General features: G+C 37.7%; 2 protein-coding genes across 5 annotated transcripts; one reads left to right on the top strand and one right to left on the bottom strand.

Annotated features, from left to right (window-relative positions):
* Positions 1 to 4,772: 4,772 nt before the first annotated feature.
* On the bottom strand, positions 4,773 to 12,594 carry LOC131366562 (insulin gene enhancer protein ISL-1-like). Of its 4 annotated transcripts, XR_009206840.1 has the most exons (6): positions 12,307 to 12,594; positions 11,397 to 11,589; positions 9,763 to 10,022; positions 9,374 to 9,678; positions 6,856 to 8,066; positions 4,773 to 5,769 (listed from the first exon to the last, which is right to left on the bottom strand). XR_009206840.1 is itself a non-coding variant. In XM_058411128.1 (5 exons), the coding sequence occupies exons 1-5, from the start codon at positions 12,323 to 12,325 to the stop codon at positions 7,887 to 7,889; spliced, it is 957 nt and encodes a 318-aa protein (XP_058267111.1). In that variant the 5' UTR covers positions 12,326 to 12,594; the 3' UTR covers positions 6,658 to 7,886. The 4 variants fall into 4 exon arrangements, 3 of the variants coding, with proteins under 3 accessions (XP_058267111.1, XP_058267113.1, XP_058267112.1); XM_058411128.1 differs by lacking the exon at positions 4,773 to 5,769 and having other exon boundaries at positions 6,658 to 8,066; XM_058411130.1 differs by lacking the exon at positions 4,773 to 5,769 and having other exon boundaries at positions 6,658 to 8,066; positions 9,374 to 9,642; positions 12,307 to 12,593.
* A 3,340-nt stretch (positions 12,595 to 15,934) lies between these two features.
* On the top strand, positions 15,935 to 22,097 carry golph3b (golgi phosphoprotein 3b). The gene is made up of 4 exons (XM_058411914.1): positions 15,935 to 16,347; positions 17,086 to 17,217; positions 18,569 to 18,683; positions 19,417 to 22,097. The coding sequence occupies exons 1-4, from the start codon at positions 16,135 to 16,137 to the stop codon at positions 19,839 to 19,841; spliced, it is 885 nt and encodes a 294-aa protein (XP_058267897.1). The 5' UTR covers positions 15,935 to 16,134; the 3' UTR covers positions 19,842 to 22,097.
* The last annotated feature ends 204 nt before the right edge of the window (positions 22,098 to 22,301 follow it).

Genomic DNA, 22,301 nt, shown 5'->3' with positions numbered 1-22,301 from the left:
TCTTTCTTTCTTTCTTTCTTTCTTTCTTTCTTTCTTTCTTTCTTTCACTTTACTCTCATTTCTTTCTTTCTACTCTCATTTATCTTTCTTTCTTTCTTTCTTTCTTTTACATTTCATTCTTTTTTTATCTTTCTTTCTTTCTTTCTTTCTTTCTTTCTTTCTTTCTTTTACATTTCATTCTTTCTTTCTTTCTTTCTTTCTTTTACATTTCATTCTTTTTTATCTTTCTTTCTTTCTTTCTTTCTTTCTTTCTTTCTTTCTTTCTTTCTTTCTTTCTTTCTTTCTTTCGCTTTAGTCTCATTTCTTTCTTTCTTCTCTCATTTATCTTTCTTTCTTTCTTTCTTTCTTTCTTTCTTTCTTTCACTTTACTCTCATTTCTTTCTTTCTACTCTCATTTATCTTTCTTTCTTTCTTTTACATTTCATTCTTTTTTTTATCTTTCTTTCTTTCTTTCTTTCTTTCTTTCTTTCTTTCGCTTTAGTCTCATTTCTTTCTTTCTACTCTAATTTTTCTTTAGGAACAGTCCTAACAGTCTAGGAAACAGGGTTATTCAGGGATAGCGCTAAATCATTATTAATTCTGGTATTGGTGCAGAATTATTCAGGTATTATAAATAAATAAGTTATAATTCATTGACTGAATAGCTAATGAGAGTTAGCTTTACAGCTTCTCAAAAAATGTCACAATGTTTCTACGTATTTTTGTTATAGCTAATATCAATAACTCGCTCTGTTTCTTTGACGCAAAACAACGTTTCTGGGATCATCTGAGATGCTAACGCCTGCTTATTACCCTTGTTTTCACCACCTTTTTTTCTCTTAATAAATTGCATTAGCATACACTTCAGTATTAGCGTACGCTCCAGCATTAGCATACACTATAGGATCCGGGATTAACATACTCTTCAAGCATCCTGCGTTCAATGAGACTCAAGTGTGCCTTTCACATCCACACATTCCCCGTCTATTCATCTTGTCCCCACGTTTCCACTCAGAGGGACAAAGAAAAAATCGGCTCAGTCTCGCCTCAGGGCCACGACTGATGCCCCTTCTGATTTTTTTTTTTGTGGTTATTGACATACTAAAGAGGAGATATTGTCACTCACTCGCCTCAGAAGTGTTTTAAGTGAAGGAGGACGCTTCATCGACCTACACACTGTGGTACATTTTAAAAAGCGCATCCTTGAAGGATGGTGAGATTAATACTTGTTATTAGCCGGAGCGGAAATGCTAATCAGGGGTTTTTTAAAGATTGATGCTTGGAAAACAAGCCTCTGATCATCTGAGTGTTTGAGGTCCATGTAGTGTGTGTGTGTGTGTGTGTGTGTTGCATGAAGCTGTGTTTAACATATGAATCACAAAGCATCAGAGCACCTGCGCTGAGAAACACACAACATTAGCGCCATTACAACACACGCTAATGTTCTCTCACAGTCCTTGTGTGTGTTTTGTTCCTATAGCTGCTTTAATACACAGCTCAAGTGTTTGTGAACCTAAAATTATACTTCTTTCTTGTGCTTAAGATTGTGTGTGTATCTTAGTTGTATTAGTTTTTGTTTACAAAAATGTAGTTTTTTCAAAATATTATGAATAATATATATTTAGAAAGTACTTATTGTTTTCTTTTTTTATATGTATATAATTTTATTGTGTTGTTTTTATATATTTTCTTTGACTAACACACAACTTGAACTTTTTCTTCATGTCCAGTCTGAAGCAATTGATGTATGAATCATCTATTAAGTCCCCTCTTACTACTGTTAATAAAAATAATACCGATTTAATTATTATCTTTTTCATAGAGCAAATTTAAATTAATAGAAAAATACTGTTGTGGAAAAAAATATTCATAATTATAAACAATGTGAAATAAATCCATTTCTTAGGTTTATTTTTCTTAGTTATATTTTATTTATTTTAACAAACACACATTTCAGGGAAAATACTTTTATTTTACATTTTATATACAAAACAGAAATTGCATTCAATTTATTTAAAAAAACAAAACGAAACAAAGCCTGATGTGGAAGAAGTAGCGTACTGATAAAATTATAATTAAGTGAAAATCCATCCCTTTTCTATACCTACTTTATTCCTAATTAGGGTCACGGGGGTCTGCTGGAGCCTCTCCCAGCACACATTGGGGCAAAAGGCAGGGGTAGACCCTGGACAGATCACCAGGCCACATATAGACAGACAACCACACACACAATTTAGAATGACCAATCAACCTAATGTACATGTTTTTGGACTGTGGAGTGACCGGAGTAAACCCACACAGGCACAGGGAGAACATGCAAACTCCACACAGAAAGGCCCCTGCCCTGTTCAAACCCCAGAGTCGAACCCAGGACCTTCTTGCTGTGACACAACAGCGCTAACCACTAAGCCACCGTGCTGCCCCAGTAGTTGGAAATATCCAGCCAGAGATCCAGCAAAGGGAAAGACAATTTTACTCAAGTATTAAAAATCAAAAAGTTTAAACAAATTAGGGAAAACAAAAAAAGCAAAACCTGAAATGAATTGTCCATTCTATTGCTGTGTAGTGGATGAAAGAAGAAGAAGAAGAAGTGACCTTTGAGTTTGAGAAGGGGACCTTTGAGAAGTACTTCTGCCTAAATATATAACTGTAAAGAACACTATATGGCCAAAAGTATGTGGACACTTGATAGAAAGTTCTTCCCCAAACCGCTGCCACAAAGTTTGGACATGGGACGTTCAACAGGTGAAGTGTGATGGTCAGGGGTGCCCAAATAGTGGATAAATACCTCAAAATACTAAATAATACACAAATAATGCAACAAACATTTAATATATTCCTCAAGTATTGTTTATTTGTATTAGATGTGTCCTTGCTTGGCAAGGACGTGTTATATGATATGGCTGTTGAGTAGGAATTAAAGATGAGAGAAAATATGGAGGAAGAATAAATATAAAATTGCCAGGATTTAAAACTTAAAAGCTAGTAAGGTTTTGGATGTCTTTAGGCAGACTGACTGTATGCACCACTGCATTTATTATATTTGCAGGCTGAAAGCCTGGGTGAAGTTATGTATTATTATTATTATTATTAATAATAATAATAATAATAATAATGATAATAATAATAATAATAATAATAATAATAATACCATGTTTTCCAAAAATGTATTTAGCTTTTAATCCGAAGTACAGTTTAATCTTTTCCTCAGAATTTACTCGTACCAACATCTAATGGGTTTTTGCTAGCCACCAGATCTGGGATTCAGACAAAGACAATATATGTAAGCTCTTATGCATTTTTGTTTTAAATATCTGAAGTGCTTGTAAAAACCACAATAATGTCCTGGGACAGATTGACCCAAACATTACTAAAGGGTCCCAAGAGATCTTAAACACAATTCGTATTTATACAATAATAACCACAGAAACAACCTCTCTCATGTCTCTCGCTGTCTTAAGCCCGGCCTCCTGAGTCCTTATTCCTTGACGCTTATTCCCTTCTCACTCACCCGCATGCTCCTGGAGGTTGCGCAGAAAAGATTAACAAGGCAAACATCAGAGCAGAGCTAGGAGGACTGTAAATGTGTTTAACAGTAGAAATGAATCAAATACGCTGCGTATTAATCGTAACAGAGTTTAACCAAATAGAAACAGTGATGTGAAGATTAGCAATGCAGCATTAGCATATCCTCCAGGCTTAACATACACACTGATATTAGCATTCACGTTCATATTAGCATATTCGCCAAGATTTGGTGCTTATTCAGGCTCAGTTATCTATGCTATAGATTGTATTTTTCCTGAAATAAAGACAAGACGTGAGGTTTCACGCTATTTCATGCTAATAAAGCCCACTTTGTGAATTCATGTTGTTCGCTCTCGAATCAGCATTTTAATCGAAACCTCTTGGGGGAAGACTGCTATAATTAATATTTTGTTACTTCACAAACCTCCTACACGGGGTTCAGAGATGAAAGCTGCGAGAGCAAAAAACACAGATTCGATAAATGAATGAATCTCTTTTTCGGTGAGGATGAATTGCCCCGGTTGAAGTGAAGCACTGAGCCTCTTCTCGTTATTTGATTTAGAGAACAAAAGCTGGGTGAATAAGGAAAGGACCCACACACATGATATACAGTACGTGGACATGAGGAAGGAGATACTCTGAGAAAAATCACTGTAAATACATGTGTGTATTTTTATACGGAAATACAAATTCAAAGAAAAATGCTGCTGTGGGAAAAAAATATCCATAATAGTACATATATGTATATAGAGGGAAATAAAAATATATTTTTCAGATTTATTTTATTTTATTTCAGATTTATTTATTTTATTAATATTTTATTTATTTCAACGAACACACGTTTCAGGCAAAGTGTACTCTTATTATTTTACATTTTATATACAAAAAGAAATTGCATTAAATAGGCTACAAAACGATCACTTATTGATTTACTTTATATCAGATTTATTTTATTTTATTAATATTTTATTTATTTCAACAAACACACATTTCAGGCAAAATGTACTCTTATCATTTGACATTTTATATACAAAAAGAAATTGCATTAAATAGGCTACAAAACGATCATTTAATTAATTTATTTTATTTTATTTCAGATTTATTTTATTTTATTAATATTTTATTTATTTCAACAAACACGGCAAAGAGGCAAAGTGTACTCTTATTATTTTTTTTACTGATAATAATAATAATAATAATAATAATAATAATAATAATAATAATGAATTAAAAATGAGTTTGTTTTCAATTGATGACAAGCATCGCTCAATAATGAGGCCATTTTTTCCCCAAAACTCTTCATACAGTCTGGATTACCAGTAGGAATCTTCACCAATCTGTCTCATCTCCAAACACTTAAGAAACACTTAAAGCCAATCATATCATAATCATGTTGTTGTTCTTCTTTTAGCTCCTCCCTGTTCGGGGTCACCACAGCAGATCATTTGGGCCACATATTTTTGGTTTGGCACAGGTTTAACTCCAGATGCTCTTCCTGAAAGAATTCTCACATTTTATCCAGGCTTAGGCACTAAGAGTAAAATGCTTCACTTGCTGGGTTAGCTTCCTGCCCTGGACTTGCACCCGTGGCCACAGCAATTAGGGCACAGGATCCTGCAACTGGACCACCATTATGTCTGCTCACACCCTATCATATAAGATCCAAAATAAGCTTGTTCAACCACAAACCAAAGCGTTTAAAGTTTTCGATGATCTTCCATATAAATCAGTATTTCATTATAGAATAATTACACAAAAACTTTATCGACTCTACTAAAGATTATGTTACGCTATATTGCCAAACGTTTTGCAACCCCTGCCTTTACATGCACATGAACATAATATGGAGTTGTCCCGCCCTTTGCAGCTATAACACCTTCAACTCTTCTGGGAAGGCTTTCCACAAGGTTTAGGAGTGTGTTTATGGGAATTTTTGACCATTCCTCTAGAAGCGCATTTGTGAGGTCAGGCACTGATGTTGGACGAGAAGGCCTGGCTCTCAGTCTCCGCTCTAATTCATCTCAAAGGTGTTCTATCAGGTTGAGGTCAGGACTCTGTGAAGTTCCTCCACACCAAACTCACTCATCCATGTCTTTATGGACCTTGCTTTGTGCACTGGTGTGCAGTCATGTTGGAACAGGAAGGAGTCATCCTCAAACTGTTCACACAAAGTTGGGAGCATGAAATTGTCCAAAAAGTTTTGGTATGAAGCTGAAACATTAAGAGTTCCTTTCACTGGAACTAAGGGTCCGAGCCGAACACCTGAAAAACAACACCTGAATTCAATGATTTGGAGGGGTGTCCCAAAACTTTTGTCAATATAGTGTATTTATTACTGTAACAAGAACAAATCAGTAATTTGCTTCAGTATCCCCTCTCTCTCTCTCTAAAAGATGGTAAGGAGACTAAAACCTGGACACCTAAGAAAACTTTTGATTAAAATTTCAATTACTTTGGGAGTTGGTAAAATGAGTATTAATTCATTTTATTGCTAATTTTTTCCAATTTGCCGTCATTCTGTTTTGAATTTTTTTTTAACAGTTTTAAAAGCAGTGTTAGCTTTTAAAAACCGAACTGTGGATATAAAGATGAGTTCATGGATTTTGGAAGATCTGGTCATTGAATGAATGCATTTTGTGTGAATGAAATCTTTGGTCTGAACAGATTTCGGTTTTGCCGACTGTATGAAGAGTTTTGACAAGGTGGCTTGAAAAATCTGTACTGCTTTCCTTCTAATACCCTATCTCTTCTTTATTAACTTAAAGTAAGATTTCACACAATCGAAGACTAGCAATCAACCGATAACTTTCCTTATACTCCACCTCTATGTTTCTACTGAATGCTTCCTCGCTTGTGAGCGTCTATGAATAAACGGAAATGTCTAGTATTTCTGCGGCTCTACCTGTGTTCGGGCTGAGCCGATCAAACAGTACAGACAAGCTGAAGGACGGTTTACAAAAAGAGAAAGATGAGAAGGAATGTGTGAGGTTATTCTAAATGAATCATAAAAAAAATATTTATTACAATCATCATTACTGGGGGTATAGAAATTGAACACAACCAACTTCTGCTGTAATTAACAATAAATAAGCAGTGATAATCGTAAGTAATTAATTAAATAATCTTAGTTTTATGGAATAGAATAAACAAAACTATTATTGTGTGTTAAATTAATAAATCACTTTTTTTTAAAAATTACAGATAGAACCAAAAAGATAGGAGAAATAAACTTTCCACTTTTGAGGAATTAAATAAATAAATAACATAAAATAATATACTAAAAAAAAAGAGTAAAAACAAAGAAACAAAAACAAAGCAAAAGTTAGTGTGTAACATAACAACTGTTACTGATTCATGGTCTCCACGGACTCCCAGCAGCCACCAGCACTCAGTCTCAGTCAACCGGACCTCTCAGGAATCATGTTCACCTATTCCCCACTGTGTTTGACTGGAACTCACCCTTTTTAAGCATTGTGTGTTCTTTTGTTCACTGGGAGGTACTGAGCCATTTGTTTGATCGCTCTTTATTCACGGTTTCTGATCTTGTCCTGTTTTTCCAGTTTTCCGATCCTGTTTTCTCTTTATGGCTCTGCTCGATCGACTTTTGGCAGTTCTGACTCATGAGTTTGGCTCACGATTTGTTCATTTCGTTCGTATGTGTTCTTTTTAGTCCCATTACTTTTGAGTGTTCAAAATTTCGTGACCTTTTTTTGTGTGACTGTCTCCACTTCTGTTTGCTTCACTCAGGTTCCTGTCTGTTCAGTGTGATCACTCCCTGTGTGTCATCAAACATCTCTGTACTTGCATCCAACCCTGCGAGTTTGTGTAATTCTACATGAAAATCCAGTTAGTTTAAAGGACATGTTCGTCTCCGTTCATATTCAAGGTCTCCTGAGTTGATGTAAATTGTGTAAACTTAAACAAAATCTAATTCACTAATGTGAACTCTAATTGACGGACGTCAAATAATTTTATTAGAAATTTTATTAGTACTTTTCTATGTGGGTTACATTTATTTAGCAAAGAAAACGTTGTTTTTAGGAAGAAAGCAGTGCAAAATATTTCCTTAAATTGAGAAAATTGCTATAACTACTCTTTTATTTGTCATATAATTACCATTTAATTGTCATTTCTTTACGCCAACTCTTTCTTTCGGTCTTTTATGCGGGTTTGTGAGCATCGCTAAATGTAGACCACATCAGCTAAGCTAACATGCCACATCATTAAAAGATTAATCAACATACTGTATGCACACTGAGTACAAAGTAAATCTGACTGGACTGACCCTACGAAACTAAACGATTGATACGATTGACCTCAGAACCCCTACAATAAAGCAGCTAATCTCTCCGGTAGTGTTCACTACTTTGCAGCGAACATTAGGGCTGATCGAGAGTCACAGCTTCCTGATAGAGCGTCTCATCAATGTCTGAACTCAAGAGACTCGTCAGGAGTTTCCAGGATTGCTGCAGAGTCTGCAGGTCCAGTGGGTGCATCAATGTGTCTATGTCCAGGTTCTCAGCAGTGACAGTGGACACCGGCTCGTCCATCGTATCGATCTGTGAATAAAATGAAATCATGCTGATAATGTTTCCTGCTCCTCGCTTTAATAATAACTACATCTACTGCAAATATCATTACAGAGAATCCGATTTATTTCTAATAAGGATTAAATTGCAGTGCAATTCTTGTTTCCGATTGGCCAGAATTTGAACAGCGGCTTTGACAGTATCTCACAGGTTTATATTGATGCACTCTTGACGTTTTCTGTGAAGAAATGTTTATTTTGAATTTTTTGGAAGGAATCTCCAGTCTAACTGTAACTGTAACCACAACATGGGAAAGTCTTTAAGAGTCATTTGGTTTCTTTAAGAGTCTTATTATAAAAATCAGACTGAAGATAGAACATTGAGTCCTTAGCATATAGGTTTTGATTTCAAACCCTGGAAACACAGGCACCTGGGAATATAGGGTTCTGTAAATATAGAGACATGGGAATTTAGAGCCCTGGGAATATAGAGATAGAGAAAAATAGGGGCATGGGAATATTGAATCCTGGAAATGTAGGATTCTGGATATATCAAGCCATGGGAATATACAGTATTGAGAACCCTGGACCCTGAGAATACAGAGTCTTGGGAAATTAGGGTCAGGAAATATATAGAATCTTGGGAATGAAGACTCCTGGTACAATAAAATATTGGGAACATAGGGCCCTGGAATCAGAGTCATGGTAACATATGACCCAGGATATATTGAGTCTTGGAAAACTAAACCCTGGGATATATATCGAGTCTTGGGAATATGGGAAAAGATAGTATTGGCAACACTGGGAGTACTGGGAATGAGGGACCCTGGTAAAAGAGTGTACTGGGAACATTGGTCTTAGAATATATAGGAACATTGGACTCTGGATTTAGAGTCATGGTAAAAATTCTGGAAATATAAAGTCTTGGGAATATAGACTATTGAGAACCCTGGACCCTGACAATATAGAATCAAGGGAAATTAGGCCCTGGAAATATATAGAATCTTGGGAATGAAGGTACTCCTGCTACTTCTGGTAAAATAAAATATTGGGAACATAGGACCCTGGAATCAGAGCCATGGTAACATATGACCCTGGGATATATTCCAGAGTCTTGGGAATGTGGGAAAAGAGATTTGGGAAAATTGGGAACATAGACCTCTGGGAATATAGAGTCCTGGGAATGTAAGATCCTGGTAAAAACAGACTATTGGGAACTTCATTGGAAATTAGGCCCTAGGATTTATAGAGTATTGGGAACATGGGACCATGAGATTTATAGAATCACTGGAATTAATTATTAGAGCAGAGGTCAGTGTTTATCCTGACTCGGCCTACCTGTTCTCCACTCTCATGCTTCGTCTCTCTCTCCAACATGCCCTTCTTCTTGTCTTTGCATCGCTTGTTCTGGAACCAGATGCGGATGACCCTCGAACTCAAACCCGTCATCTCCATCAGCCGTTCTTTGAGACTAGCATCCGGTCGCGGGTTCACGCTGTAGCATGTGAGCAGCACGTGGAGCTGAGACTTGCTGAGCGCCGTCCTCACACGTACAGTCTTCTCGGGCTTCATGGGTGCAGCCAGCCATCCAGCGTCACCTTCTCCACCTGACCAGGAAGTGTCTGCATGAAATATACAAAAATCTAAAGAAGACTATATCCGCTGAGTCAAAGGTAAATGCATAAAACTGCTGTATTGGTTTCTAAACAACTGGTTTGAATGGTTACCTGCTCCTTCATCACATCTGTCCAGCTCAGTCACATGTACTGAGTTACGCGTAAGCGTTATTAATCCATGGCTGGAGTTTTCATGACCAGTGCAGTACAGGAAGCCGTCTCGGATGGTAAACTCATCTCCAGGCTGCAGCTGGCGATCGCAGCGCTCACAGCGGAAACACTGCACGTGATAGACGTTAACTCCTGCACGCATGACGTAATCGTGACTGCTGAAGGACTTCAGACATTTTGCACATTTGCTGGCGTATAATCTGAGAAGCAAGTGTGAACAAATCATTTGGATTTAATGTAAGGACGTCACACACAGCACATCATGAATCGTACAGTCAAAGTACAAATGACACGAATGGACAAATGATAGTTTTCTTCTTCTCTGTTTAGTATCTTTAGTGTTCGGAGGGAACACAACTAATTACACACACAAATTACAAATGTAGCTGCATCATTAGTTCATATTTAATATGCGTTAATTTGGGTATTAGTGCAGGATTGTTTGTGTACTGTTATTGTAAGTGTTAATGAATAATGAAAGTTAATCTGTAACTTATACAGTATTCAGAGGTCATATGGGTTAACCGCCTTTGTGTCCTCCATCAGGTTGTTGATTTATTTACAGCTCTGAATGAGATAAATAGCTGACTGACAATACATTATTCATTATATTTATGTGTAGTGTATTAACTGGATATTAAATATAATCTTTTCTGTTCTAGCAACTGATGTGAATTCCCAGTGAGTCACCAATGTTCGAATCTTTTGTCTCCCAAATGACTCTATCTATCTATCTATCTCTCTCTCTATCTATCTATCTATCTATCTATCTATCTATCTATCTATCTATCTATCTATCTATCTATCTATCTATCTATCTGTCTGTCTGTCTGTCTGTCTCGTGTCTGTTTCTCTCTATCTCGTGATGCTGTGTGAGAGGGCTATAGTTGGAGAGTCTATCTATCTATCTATCTATCTATCTATCTATCTATCTATCTATCTATCTATCTATCTATCTATCTATCTGTCTGTCTGTCTGTCTGTCTGTCTGTCTGTCTGTCTGTCAGTCAGTCTATCTATCTATCTCTAACAAAACCATGTCTGTCTATCTACCTATCTCTCTCTCTATCTTGTGATGCTGTGTAAGAAGGCTTAGGTTGGAGAGTCTATCTATCTATCTATCTATCTATCTATCTATCTATCTATCTATCTATCTATCTATCTATCTATCTATCTATCTATCTATCTATCTATCTCTAATAAAACCATAAAAGGTCTATAAGGTCTAAATTTGTTTTATAAACTCTATCTCAACCACCTAATGAACAAAATAACAATGAATTACTTGATCACACAAAAATGAATCTATTTAAATAGTCATTAAATCGTCAAGGTTCTACAAGTCTTTATTAATAAATATAAGAAGTATGCATTAGTGTTTTTTTTCTTATAAAACTATACAAAATACAAAATAAAGTGACTCTCAGTGTTCACCTCGAAAGAGCCGAATCAAAGAGTCGACTCATTTACGCACGACACATCCTGTGTCAAGCCTACAAACTTCACACTTGGTTGTAGTTGATGATCATGATTGTGTGCACTCCAAATTAAAGATAATAAAGTTGATTAAAAACCTGCTATAATCGTCTTTACACAGGGTCTTTCCGTCTTTAATGAAGCAGGTGTGAGACTCTTCAAGGTTTTGTTGACACTCCGCACACTTAAGACACGCCACGTGCCAGAGCAGGTCAGGAAACACACTCAACACGAAGCGGTCACGGATCACGAGCCCACAGCCAACACAGAACGAGGGGAAGCCTTTTTCTTCTGAATAGAGCCGAGAACACAAAAGCTCCATTGCTGATTTGTTGTAATATACATATTCATAGCACAGTGCTATTAAAATAATTCTCAAATCTGATTGGTCTGATTTGTATATCAGGGAAAACCACAGGTTTATATTAATGCACTCATTTGAATACAATACAATTTCTATAGTACACAATACATGTAATCCAAGTCTGATAATAAATAGATTAAAAAGAAAATTTTATTTAACAAAAGAAAATTGTATTATTTTTCTCTATTAATATAGAGAAAGTTTCTGTAAAGAAAAAATGCATTTAACATTTTTATGGAAGGAGTCTCCAGTGTCAATGCATTATAACGGATAAGGGATTTTCTCTCTTTTATGTTTTGTCTTATTAACTTCAATAGAGTTTGGATTTGTGGATGTTTCATGACATTAAATGTAACTATAAACAGATAAAAAGTACAATTATATATATATATAATATATGGAAATTTTATATATATATCTGTATATGTCACAGACATTAACAATTAAGTATATTGATCAGCATACACTAATTATTTTTGCCAATCGTTTAATCATGAACGTTAAAATAAACAAGGGTTGAACCAATAAAACTAATATCATGATATGATGATTTATTTTATCACCCATGTTTTGATGTAATTGGTTTAACGGTCAAAGCGACTTTATTTTCCTACTCGTGCATGTTTTCAATAATGATCACTCACCTTTTTCTGGCTCTTCCATTGTTCAAGTAAATATTAGTGTATCTCTTCCAATCAGGAATCACCTCTCAGCATCTTCACAACTGCTCTTTTTAGTCCACGCACCGCTTGCCTGCTACACTGAGCCCCTCTGAGTCCCACTCGCTTTTCTATGGACGCGATGCTGCATCGTCCTACCTCTGAGAAGACCGATTGGCTGGGACACAGCTGATCAAATGTACTACACTCATTCAGTTTTTTTTGCTCCTCTAAAATCTAACAGGTGTAGTGTTAGAAGCCGTGTTGCACCTCCCACCATTTATATGAGCTGTTCAGGTGAGAGGTGTGTGTTAGGTTTCTTAAAGCAGCAGTTCGTATGATGATAAACTGGACGTTGTAGGTTTCATTAACTTGTTAGCTTCAATGGCCTTCTGGACATCAATAAAGAAATCGATTCTGAGTGCCAATATGCTGTAATTAATGAACTAACTTTGATAATGATTATAGATTAAAAGGTTATTAGGTTATGATTTGCACTGTTGTAACTAAATAAAAAGACCATAGACCCCCCTGGCTATGCTTCACAGACTCCTCTGTCCCTGGACCCCACTTTGAGAACCACGGATTTAGACAATGACCACAAAGCAATGCCACACAGCACAATCTACTAAACATCTAATAGTGTAGAGATTATAGGAAATATAATTAAACCAGAGATCTAAAGTCACTCAAGAGCAAGATAGTTGAACTGGTTGCTTTATCAGTCGTGTTTGAAGATAACAAACCAAGTCTTTGTCCTAATCTGAAAAAGGTAAACATACAAACCACAAATCACAGGACCTACACAGGGTCTCTCCCTGATTAGCTAGGACCTGGTGATTTGGAGTGGAGATCCCAGGGCAGGACCTCATGTCATTAAACAATGGAACAGAACAAGCCTCCACAGGAGCAACCGTCCATGTCCGCCCTAAGGGTGTTCAGTCATTAATTACTTAATTGAGTCCATGAATCATCTCAGCACCTACTGGGTTTATTGCCTCATCACTGATTATTTGTTGGAACCATGGGCGTAACTTTTCCTGAACTTTCCACCAAAGAACACAGATTCATGTTAACATTATTTTGGATTAAACTAAAATGTATTAATTTTTTAAAATAAATAACAAGTGACCAGTCAAATCAACTAACAACAAAGAACTTCATAATAAATAGAACATCCATAAAGGCGCGAAGGGAGTTTCAAAACTTTAAACTCTTTAGACTCCTTGGCTCCATTAAGAAAAATAAAAAGAGTAGAAGAGTAGGCAAAAAATGTTTTATAAAATAATAATTAATAATATTAATATTATTATATAAATTAATATTAAATTAATAATTTTAGCTATATGATTATATATGATATATCTGATTAGCTATATTTTTAGCTATATGACTGATTTTATCCATGTTACTTGATGATCAGTGCGACATAAAGCTTATGAATAACAATTGTGGCCAATATAGAGATGCTAATCAGTCAACAGTGCATGTATTTGGACTAGGAGAGGAAACTGGAGCACATGAAGGAAACTGGAAGGACATGCAGACTTCACACAAAAGTCAGGCAGAGGCAGGAATCGAATCCCCAAACCTGGCGGTATGAAGCAAACATGCTAACCACCAAGGCACTGTGCTCCCTGTGCTAATTCAGATTGCTAATAAAAACTTTATATGTGACTGCTGAGGCGTGACAATTACTGTTTCACAGTCTCTGATTTTAATCTTAGCTCATTATGTAATGTGTTTCTCTGGTTTCCTTGTGCCTCACAAAAACATGACAGTAGGTGGATTGGCTATAAAGGTATGAATGAGTTCATTTGAATATGTATACCTAGCGACTACTAACGGGACATTCATGGTATATTATCTCCTCTGATGAATCCGTGTGACTCTGTAGAGCAGGAGTGTCCAATCTTATCCACTAAGAGCCGATGTGGGTGCTGGTTTTCATTCCAATCAACCTGATTCCTCCTGTTTAATCAACTGATCTTTGCTTCCAACCCTGTTGCACTTTGCGGATAAGATTGGACATGCCTGCTGTAGAGGAATACAGTGAAACCTTGACTTATGAGTGACTCTACTTACAAGTTTTTCAAGATACGAGCTGTCGCTCAGTCGACTTTTTGCTTTAAGATACGAGCCGAGATCTGAGTTACGAGCGAGCGAGCTTACGCCACCCGTCACTTGGTAGCCCAGCGAGCGGTCAGTCCACATGGTTATCTCTCCAGGTCATGTGTTGGTGCTGTGTAACGACACTTCCTCACTCATTTTCCAAACATTTTGAAAGGGAGGAAGAAACAAACCTCCTTGGACAGGTTTTCATTGAAACACCCTGCAAGTGAAAGCAAGGAAAGTGTGGCGAAAAAGGCAAAAGTCAGTGAAGAAGATGATTAAGTGAAGTGAAATAAATAAATAAATAAAAAGTAGCAATTAAGTTTAGCGATAAAGTGTAGCATAGTAAGTTAAATTTAGCAATTAATTGTAGCATTAAGTGTGTAGTGAGTAAGTTAAGTTAAGCGATAGAGCACGAAATGAAAAACTCCGCCACCCTCCTCCGCCTATCTCCTCCCCCTCCGCCAGCATCTTCGTCTGATCTTCAAGGTAAATACACTTAATAAAACTAGTTTATTTCTTTACATTCTTTTTTATTATGTATTATTATTTTTTTATACATTATTTGTTATTTATAAAGTACATTTTTCTTATTTAAAAACACATAACAAACAAAAATTGGTGTGGTTTTTGGGGGTCTGGAACGGATTAATAGCATTTCAATTCATTTTAATGGAGAAATTTAATTTGATATAGGAGCAAATTGAGTTACGAGCTCGGTCACAGAAAGAGTTAAACTCGTAAGTCAAGGTATTACTGTATCTTTATTTGTCACATATACATTACTGCTTCCTCCCACAGTCCAAAGACATACTTCTAGGCTGATTGGAGTCTCTAAATTGCCCGTAGTGTGTGTGATTGCGTGAGTGAATGAGTGTGTGTGCCCTGCGATGTGTTGGCATTCCGTCCAGAGTGTGTCCTGCCTTGATGCCCGATGACGCCTGAGATAGGCACAGGCTCCCTGTGACCCGAGGATAGATCGGATAAGTGGTACAGACAATGAAATGAAATATACGTTACTGCACAGAGAAATTCTTTCTTCACATATCCCATCCTTTGGGGTTGGTGTCAGAGCACAGGGTCAGCCATGATGCAGCGCCCTGGAGCAGGGTGGGTTGGGGGCCTTGCTCAAGGGCCCAACAGTGGCAGCTTGAACCCTGATCTTCCGGTCAACACCCGAGAGCCTTAACCACTTGAGCTAACACCACAACCATGAATGATTAAATGCTTAAATGTGCCCTATATATCCCTAAAGCAAATTTGGTCTGGAAACCTGTCTTGTTAGGGTGATCTGCTCCATTTGGGGCCAGATGGATAAGTGTTCCTTAGATTTTTGGCTGAAATAATAAAAAAAAACTCTTTGAATCAGTTTCTTTCATTTATTAGATGAAATGCTTCTTAAATAACCTTAAAAACCCTATAAAAAGATCTCATGGGTGTCACACGAATGATCTGCCCATTTCCGGGATCTCTGGCGTCACCCTGGATATGTGTGTCGTCATCACCCTCGCCATATTGAATCAGGAAATCGAGGCTCGAGAGCCGGATGCATGTAAACATCCACGTCAACAGGCAGCTGTTAGTTCAGAAACGAGGATAAAAATTTTTTATTTTTCCTTTTCCGACTCAAACCGATGTGTTATTAAAGCAGCTCTGCCGCGACGTGTTGGCGATCGGAATACCGGACTGTGAGTGGGAATAATGACTACCCTGACGCAGAGGAGCACCTCGGGCCTGGTGCAGCGGCGGACCGAGGCCTCGCGTAACGCCGCCGCCGACAGAGAGAAGCCCTGCGACGAGGACGAGCACGAAGAGCGCCGCGGGGACGAGGACGAGGACGAGCGGGGAGACTCGAAGGAGACGCGGCTGACCCTGATGGAGGAAGTGCTGCTCTTAGGACTGAAAGACAGAGAGGTGCGGTACTCTCTCTCGCTTCAAACACACTCATTAATAATTAATAAATGTGCAAAGATAACCCTTTTTGAATCAGTGAATAGACTTAAACCTTTTTTTTATTGATAAATAGTAGTAATTATACTATCGATAATACTCAAATTACTTCAATTACTACTACTACTACTACTAATAATCTCAAAAGAGTGTGTGTGTGTGTGTGCGCGCGCTCGCTCGAGAGAGATAAGTATATCTGAATGCGGCAGATGTTTCTTCTGTTTTCAGAAGTCGTCTTAGTATATTTGAAAGTCATCTTAAATAACAAAATTAATAATAAAATATGTGGATTTCTAGATTTACTAATGGCGTTATATTGAGTAAACGAACATATAGTTTCACTGATAGGGGCGTGGCCTCTGTACCTGTCAGTTTCACACAAAAAAAGAGGCGTGGCCTCTGTACCTTAAAGCTGACACTGTTTATTTTCTTCCATTAAACATGTCTCTCATATATACAACTACAGCCAGGTGTAACATGCATGAAAGCAGAGGGAAACAGCTGATCTGGTGAATTTTTCTATAAGATGGCGGAATTAAAGAAGTCTTATTTGTTTATCCGGGAAGAAGACATTCATACCATCCAGTAATGCCTACAGGATCGAAGTAATCTATGTACAAAATATAGACATCTTTCTGTATTATTTCTGATATCTGGTTGTTGTGTGTGTGTGTGTGTGTGTGTGTGTGTGTGATTTCACAGGGTTACACATCATTCTGGAACGACTGCATATCTTCAGGTCTGAGAGGCTGCATGCTGATTGAGCTCAGCCTCCGAGGACGACTGCAGCTCGAACCTTGCGGCTTGAGGAGGAAAAGTCTGCTGGCTAGAAAGGTGTGTTTCCAGTAGTGGGACTAATTAGCATTTGTTTTAACTAAACACACTAGTTACATGTAACGACAAACACAACCCGGTGACGCTCATGTGCATCAGCTTTACACGTGAACAGCTTGGGTGTTTAGCCGGTTTCTTAATTGCCCATTGTACTGGGTAGTGTGGGAGGAGGGAGGGGAATGTCATGCATTTCAGCTGTAGAGGCTGGGATTCTTGCAGCGCTGGTGACATTCAGAAAGGCTGCTTGAGAACTCGGTAGTTTGTGTTTCACAGTGTTCCTCGCATCTGATTGAGTATCATCTTACCTCATGTGACACAGTTTTAGGACTAAATTCCTCACTTGTTCTTTAACAAGAAAACAAAGTCGCTAGTCTGGCACCCGGTGTCCTGTGATAGTCAGAATGCACCTGCGGTTATTCTGGAATAAATGAGGAATATTGTTAACTTGTAGCTCTGGATGCTCTGCTATTTAACTCAGAGATCAGATGTAACTAACCAAAAGATCAAGAATAATCTGTAATTTTGGAATATTGTTCATCTTTAATTCTGGAATATTCTTAATCTGTAGTTCTGGAATATTCATGACCTTTGTTTTCTGGAATATTCTTAACTTTATGTTCTGGAATATTCCTAATCTGTTGTCCTTGAATATTGTTAACCAGTAGTTGTGGAATAATACTCATCATGTAATTCAGGAATATTCTTAATCTGTGGTCCTGGAATGTGGTTAATCTTTAAGTCTGGAATATTGTTCGTCTTAACTTTTGGAATGTTGGAAACCTGTAGCTCTGGAATATTATTAACCTGTAGCTCTGGAATATTATTAACCTGTAGCTCTGGAATATTATTAACCTGTAGCTCTGGAATATTATTAACCTGTAGATCTGGATTATTATTAACCTGTAGATCTGGAATATTATTAATCTGTAGATCTGGAATGTTATTAACCTGTAGTTCTGGAATATTATTAATCTGTAGATCTGGAATGTTATTGATCTGTAGCTCTGGAATGTTATTGATCTGTAGATCTGGAATATTATTAATCTGTAGCTCTGGAATATTATTTTATCTGTGGTTCTTTAATATTATTAATCTGTGGTTCTTTAATATTGTTAATAGTAATTTCTGGAATATTGTTCACAGTTATTAATCTGTAGTTCTGGAACATTTCTAACATGTAGTTTGGGAATACTTTATTTCTGGAATACTGTAAAACCTGTAGTTCAGGTTTGAACAAAAAGGCATGTTGAAACCTGTATACCGTTTATAAACAACAAAATTCTCTAGATGCATTGTCCCTGCACAGTTTCCAAGTGCATTCATTTTAGTTCCTTCTCCCCCGTGTGTTTAGGTGCTGTGTAAATCGGATGCCCCCACAGGAGATGTGCTGCTAGACGAGGCTCTGAAACACGTGAAGGAAACGCAGCCTCCTGAGACGGTGCAGAACTGGATAGAGCTGCTGAGTGGTGAGAAGAAACACACTTCTCCTTTTTTCCAGTTACATTCATACAGTGGAACCTCGGCATACAAATTGAATTCGTTCTGGAGGCGAGTTCTTAAGGTGAAAGTTTTGTATTGCGAAACGGATTTTCCCATTTGATATTATGTAAATGCAGATAATCCGTTCCAGCCACCTAAAATATTAGCAATATGAAGCGTATGTAAACTGTACGGCTGCTTACAAAGAACTGACCCCAAGCCAAGCATTCCATGTCAAGGGTCCTCACAGGAAGTCGTGCCACCAAGCTTGGGCTAAAAATAGAACAGAGCACCCACACCACCAATCTGTCAAAAAAAAAAAAACGCCAGAAAATTCACCTAGCTTTTGAACGCATGCTGAAGGCAACGTTGGTATCGTTAGTTGAGTCTTTCCAAACAGCTTTCACTGACTGAAAAAAATTCGTAACCTCGATTCCCTTGATGCAAACGGTTTGAGCGGCTCCCGGGCGTACACGCGACTTAGCCGCGGTTCGGTTCGTTTGTATGCCAAAAAATGCTTCATGTGCCGATGCATATTTCTTGCAAAATTTCAATTCTTAAGGCAAAAATTCGTATGCTGAGGTTCCAGTGTAAGGTATATTATATCATAGTGCTGTAGAATTTTCTAATCTGACTAAGATGTTAAACTAGATTCAGAATGTAAGATAAATCACACGTGTATATTAACGCGCTGTCTCTGCTTGTATACTTTCTTTGCAGGAGAGACATGGAATCCAATGAAACTCCACTACCAACTTCGCAACGTTCGTGAGCGTCTGGCAAAGAACCTGGTTGAGAAGGGTGTCCTGAGCACAGAGAAGCAGAACTTCCTGCTGTTCGACATGACCACGCACCCGCTGAGCAACGACACGGTGAAGCAGCGCCTGGTCAAGAAGCTCCAGGAAGCCATGCTCGACAAGTGGGTGAGGGAGCCGCAGCGCATGGACAAGCGTCTCCTCGCGCTCATCCTCCTTGCACACTCCTCTGATGTGCTGGAGAACGCTTTCTCACCGCTGCAGGACGAGCAGTACGAGCTGGCCACGAAGCGCCTACGCTCGCTGCTCGAGCTCGAACCAGAGACCGAAGCATCCAGATCCGGTGCCAACGAGCTGCTCTGGGCCGTCGTGGCCGCTTTCACCAAATGAGAATGGAAGAGATGGAAAGAATGGGAGAAAGTGGACTTTATATTTGATTAACCTGTTAGAGAGAACAAGATTGTGGCTACTTGCACCAGATGAAAGGGAATGAGAAAAGACTTTTTAGCTCATAACCCCTGGATTTATAGCTTGGGTTATACTGGACTATACTGGAGGTGGTGGGATGATAATAATGGTGGAATTCCTGATAATGAAGAAAATGATTATTCTAATGATAATGATGAAGATGATCATAGTACTGTTTCTCAATGAAACCAACCTTCCCGTCTTGGAGACTTTGTGTAGTTGTGATCAGAAAATAATGTTTCTCTGAGAGATTTCCACTAAAATCTCGGCCAGAAGCTCTTCTATCCGGTTTACGAAATCACTGCCCTCATTTCCACCTTACAATAAAACATGGGTTAGGTGAAGAAAATTGCACAACCTTCCTTTACCAAAAACAAACATAGTTTACACTTGGGCTGTGGGCCAAGTATGTCTAACAGGTAATAGAAATCCAGTTTAACGAGTACTTTTCCATAACAATATGGTCAGATGTTGAAGATGTCATAGCTGAGCAATCAAACCACATTTGGCTAAAGTTTAAATTTAGGGATTTTTTTTTGTCACCTTATAGCATTATTATTTGATCTGTATATGGATATTGATTGTCCTTCGTTCATTGTTTCTCAGACTCCCTAACTTTGACTTGACCCAGTCGTGCTCTGGCAGAGATCCGGTCCCTGTGTCCTTCAGAGAAACCGTCAGCTTTTGTCCCTTGTATTTTTATTTAGCGCATTAGATCTTGATTCTCACGAAGTTTCAGTGTAAAAAAAAAAAAAAAAAAAAATCAATCATTTTTAATTAAAAAAAAAATTATTTTCTTAATTTTATTAGAGATTCACTGTTGGCTTGATCGCTGCAAGAACTTCGGTGTTGGCTTCGTATGGAATGACGTTATTCAGGCAAATTTTTAGCGTTTTTTTTCCCCCTCATTTTCAATTTTTTCTATTTTCAATTTTCAACCTACATGATTCAGGGTTTCCCTGAGAAGGGAGAGAGAGAGAGAGAGAGAGAGAGAGAGAGTCTGTTTGCAATGCACATGAGTGACTTAATGCACATCATATGTATTTCTGAACTCGACAATATTTGCACACTTCTTAAAGCAGCCTAGCTGTTTATTTTTTTCTTCTGTCCAGCAGATGGCAGTGTAACTCTGAGCCATTTTGCTTTTTTCCACAGCTCTGCAAAACGTGTTGTTTGAGTAGTCCACTTCCCCTCACTTAGAAGCACTAAATGAATAGCATCACTAACACAGAGCGCACACTTACAGATCAAGAGGAAGACCCACGTAGGGTTTAGTGGGAGTGGGTTTGCGGAGTAAATTACGTTTCTCTCTATCAGATACGTTTAACGTATTTCTTGCGTTCTGTATGCTGTTGAGATAATCTTCATAAAACAGCTTTAAAATGAAAAGTGCATCGGATTTGAGAACTTTCTAGTGAGGTCGCCCCCTAAGGAACCAGACTTGAGGCTCACGAAGAAATGAAAAGGCCTTCAAGATGTTCAAGAAGAGCGTTCACTGTAAAAAAAAAAAACAGGCCAGGAAGGTAGTTTTATTATCAGTTATTTAAAGTAAAAAAAGTTCAAGGCTGTAACTAGTAATGGGGGGTGGAGGTTGGGGGGGGGTCCACTAATTTCTACTCACAATCTCAGACACACTAACAAAACTCGCAGTATGAAACCATTTTAACTCCTGACCTTGTCCTATGAAAGGGTTTTCTAAAAAAGAAAAAGTGGATTAAAAGCCGTTATACTTTTTATTCTGGTCTAGTACTGTTTATAATATGATTTCAGAATGTCCAGATTTGTCTGTATTTCAGTCAATCTTTCTGTTCTGATTGGGTTCTTTATTAGGATGAACCAATTTAATACACAGCACGACTATTGGACCAAAAAAAAAAAACCCTATTGGACCTTGAATCACTGGATCATTATCAAATTTGTCAAATTTTCTGGTCTTGTCTTGTCCAGCTTGACTGGACACTAGCAACCAGGATGTCCTCACAGCAACACGCTTTCTGTGAAATGAGAACATAAGATCAGTTCATCCCTAGTTCTTTCTTAGTCATTTCCCCCTTACTGTGAATGAGAAAGTTTGATTGTTGACCTGCTGTTAGTTAACTACTGTGTAGAAGTAGTGCTGCGGTGAGAGGAAACTGTGGATTTGTACACATGCTTTTTACCTTGTAATAAAAGGATGATCCTTTAAGTGCCTGAACTGGACGGAAACAAAAAGTTGTGCTCCTGGTTTTTTTCCCATCGTAATGAATGTGCAGATCCTTCATAGTATTCGGTTAATCTGGGCATGCAATACAAAAATCTATGCAGGATTGGGATCTTCAGAATATTTATTTAGAGGTTTTTAGTGTTCATTTAACCTAAATGACTTCTTTAATAAATAAAAAT

Source organism: Hemibagrus wyckioides, linkage group LG16, assembly GCF_019097595.1.
Source record: "Hemibagrus wyckioides isolate EC202008001 linkage group LG16, SWU_Hwy_1.0, whole genome shotgun sequence".
In the NCBI taxonomy this organism is placed as follows: Eukaryota; Metazoa; Chordata; class Actinopteri; order Siluriformes; family Bagridae; genus Hemibagrus; species Hemibagrus wyckioides.
The sequence above is the reverse complement of the archived record's forward strand: the minus strand, read 5'-3'. Positions and strand labels throughout refer to the sequence as shown.